The 3,512-nt window shown below is 42.7% G+C and overlaps 2 protein-coding genes across 2 annotated transcripts; both read right to left on the reverse strand.

The window, feature by feature from the left end:
- Positions 1-1,061: 1,061 nt before the first annotated feature.
- On the reverse strand, positions 1,062-1,859 carry LOC108724525 (uncharacterized). Its single transcript, XM_018450948.1, has one exon. It carries the CDS (start codon positions 1,857-1,859, stop codon positions 1,062-1,064), a length of 798 nt encoding a protein of 265 aa, XP_018306450.1.
- A 238-nt stretch (positions 1,860-2,097) lies between these two features.
- Positions 2,098-3,171, reverse strand: LOC108724526 (uncharacterized). The gene has a single exon (XM_018450949.1). The coding sequence runs from the start codon at positions 3,169-3,171 to the stop codon at positions 2,098-2,100; it is 1,074 nt and encodes a 357-aa protein (XP_018306451.1).
- Positions 3,172-3,512: the final 341 nt, after the last annotated feature.

The following is a 3,512-nucleotide window of genomic DNA, read 5'->3' on the forward strand; positions in this document are numbered from 1 at the left end:
TTATTAAAGAAGCCTTCGAATTCAGTCTCTCCGCTGGAACCGATGTTGCCATTGTGGCTAAAAAATCTTTAACCACCCTTGAGAGGTTCGGGAAAGATTTTTCATGAATTGATCACCAATTCAAAATGTCGATACAATAGATATTCTTCTGCAAATAGATGTCCTTCTTTATCTGTAGGTTAAACAAAGACACCTATCATATATGTTTTGTCTTCAGTTGGATACTATTAATATCCGCACTGTCTTTCGTTTCACAGAATTTATTTACAATATTTACAAAACATACATCTTTGTACAACACAAAATCAGTAGACAAACTTCGCGTTTTCAGTTCAGTTATGCACTGTAGCTTGCGACGTACGCCTAGGGGCGTTGTAACGCCCTGAGTCGCTTTATGACAACGCCTGGGAGTGCTCGCGTATTCACCCTGAGTCGATGGTCGGACGGTACCGTGATAACGCTTAGGGGCTATTGCCCTGAATCACGGTTGACACACACGTTAGTAAATCACTCGGAATGAAACCGAAAACTGCGGACTTTAGCTCGAACTAAGAGATGTGAATAGTCGCACGATCGCCGGTCGAATGAATGTTGACTGAGGTCCTGATCACCGCACAGCCTTCTCTTCCAGGTCCTGATTGGTTGAATTTTCCGAAACGTAATTGTGACGGAGCCGCGGAGACATAGCGGCGACAAAGCCGCGACAAGCGACAATGCGAGGACGGAGAGACGCGGTAAAAAAGGGCCAACAGTGTCTAATAAATCTTCTATCGATGCCGCAACCAGTTTTTTTGCCCTTTTTTTTCGTCCTTTCATGAACCGAGATGGATTTCTGAATATACGCAGTAATGCGTGTTAATGTGTGTTAATACGTGTGTGCCCGTATTGGTTCGTCCGACGTCCATCATAAGTCGTGTACAACATTTAGAGAGCTCTCTACGCAACATTCTCCCCCCGTTGAGAGGGTAAACCGATCAACTAAGTCTAGACCTTAAATTATTACAGATGACGTATCGCATACAATGTTAGTGATAATGGTAGTGTATGAGTATACGCTTGTGTTATGATTCGACCGGGAGTGGACATAATGTTTTCACATATCTCTTAAGTTCTCCAGTCGCAGTTTTCATTGTGGCAACTCGTACCACCCCATCATCACCTGGGTGTAAGGATGTAATCCGGCCTAAAGCCCATTGGTTGCAAGGTAATGTTCTATCCTTGATGAGGACGACATCTCCAATGGTCAGATTTGGCTTGTCCTTGTCCCATTTAGCGCGTGTCTGTAATTTGTTTAAGTATTCCAGATTCCAACGTGACCAGAAATCCTGACGCACTTTTTGTATGTGATGCCAGGTGGATAATCGGTTATCTGGAACTGATAATAAATTTTCCTCCGGCAGAGACGTTAAAGATTTTTCAATTAAACAATATGTGCAGGAGATAGTACCAGTAATGGCAGTAATTGGTCTGGAGTTTAAGATACCCTCGACTTCAACGGTGAATGTGTTCAACTCTTTGAACGTAAATAAAGAATCTCCTATGACTCGTTTAAAATGGTGTTTGAAAAGCTTTACTGAGGCTTCCCATAGTCCGCCGAAATGGGGAGCTGCTGGCGGTATAAAATGCCATGTAATATGATGTTCGGAGGCGAATTTGTTCACGCGAGTCTTATTTTCTTCTGAATTGAGCAAAACGTATAATTCTCTTAATTCGTTATTCGCGTCTACAAAATTTGTACCGTTGTCCGAATAGATATGTTTCGGAAGACCACGTCTGGTCATGAATCTGCGTAAGGCAGCGAGGAACCCGTCAGATGTCAAATCACTTACGACCTCGATATGTATTGCCTTTATCGACATACACACGAATATACACACGTAGACCTTGATCCGTGATCGATTACGGAATTTTCTTTCTTTTATACAAAACGGGCCGCAAAAGTCAATCCCGGTATTGGTAAATGGAATGGCCGCACGCACACGAGACGGAGGGAGATCACCCATTTTATATTCAGCTGTGATGGAATTGAAAACAACGCTTGCATGAGCGAATGATTTTTCTCACTTGGTTGCGGCCATCCGGTAACCAGAATCTTTGTCACAGGATATATAATGTCGTTTGTACGCCCGGATGGAAATATTTCTCGTGTGTTTTGCGAATAATGCAATCCGTGAGATGATGTCGATTAGGAAGCAGGATTGGATGTTTTTCCGCAAACGTGAGTTCCGACATTTGAAGCCGCCCTCCAATGCGAATCAGGCCGTATCTGTCTAAGAATGGATCTAGGTTTGCAAATTTGCTCTTATTTTTTGAGCCCTTGTCTAAAATTATAATTTCATCAGAGAATCGGACGCCCTGCAGAAGTTTCAGTACACGTATCTCAGCTTCATTAATTTCCTCCGCGCATAATGGTCCGGAGTACTTATGAGAAATATTAAAGCGAAGGCAATATGCTATGATTCTAATAAGTTTAATATAGGAAGAAAATTTTAAAAGGATGTCAAAATCGCGATTTATAGAAGCTAAACAAATGTTATCCTTTAATTCAGGCACTTGATCCAATCGAGCAGAGTCGTCAGGCCATTCGGACTCATCCTTGAACAACCACGAGGGACCCGCAAACCACACGCGATTCCGTGAAAATTCACGAGGCGTCTGTCCTCTAGAAATCGCGTCCATTAGATTATTTTCTGATTTCACATGTCGCCAATCAACTGCGTCTGTGATATCCTGGATGTTCGCGACTCGATTAGCTACGTATGTTTTTAACAAGTGCGGGGGTGTTTTCAACCAATGTAGCACGACGGTCGAGTCGCTCCAAAAAACCTTTTTATTATTGACTGCGAGATCTAATGCATCATTCGCTTCACGAAACAGTTGTGCTAACAATAAAGCGCCGCATAATTCGAGCCGTGGTATCGTGACGGTTTTTAACGGAGCGACCCGCGATTTAGCGCATAACAATCTGACGCATGTTTTACCTTGCCTCCCACGCGACCGAATATATATACAAGCACCGTAGCCTATGTTGCTGGCGTCACAGAAACTGTGAAGTTGAATATCGTAACAATTCTCCACGAGTAACTTGCGATCGACCGAAACCGAATCCATAGACTCCCATTGTTTAATAAATTCCGACCACTGTATAGATGCTCTGTAGAACGGATTCATCCCAGTGTAATCCGCATAGCCACACGCTCTGTATTAACTTTTTAGCATATAAAACGATCGGACCCAACAGGCCCAGTCGATCGCAAATCTTAGTGATTTCTGATAGAATGATCCTTTTTGTCGGTCCTTCATATTTATGATAGGATTAGTCGAATAACATATCTTATCGTTGCGAGTGCTCCACGTTATGCCTAGTGTTTTCAGGGTACGATTTATATTCAACGTGAAATTAGTAATGCAATGAGTTGGATGGTAAATCATTAATCGCGCGTTCGTCATTTGATGCCCATTGACGGATAATGAATCCGCCTCTAGCCAACAACGCGATTATTTCATCTCGT

Source organism: Mycetomoellerius zeteki, unplaced genomic scaffold, assembly GCF_001594055.1.
Source record: "Mycetomoellerius zeteki isolate Tzet28-1 unplaced genomic scaffold, Tzet1.0 scaffold304, whole genome shotgun sequence".
NCBI lineage: Eukaryota > Metazoa > Arthropoda > Insecta > Hymenoptera > Formicidae > Mycetomoellerius > Mycetomoellerius zeteki.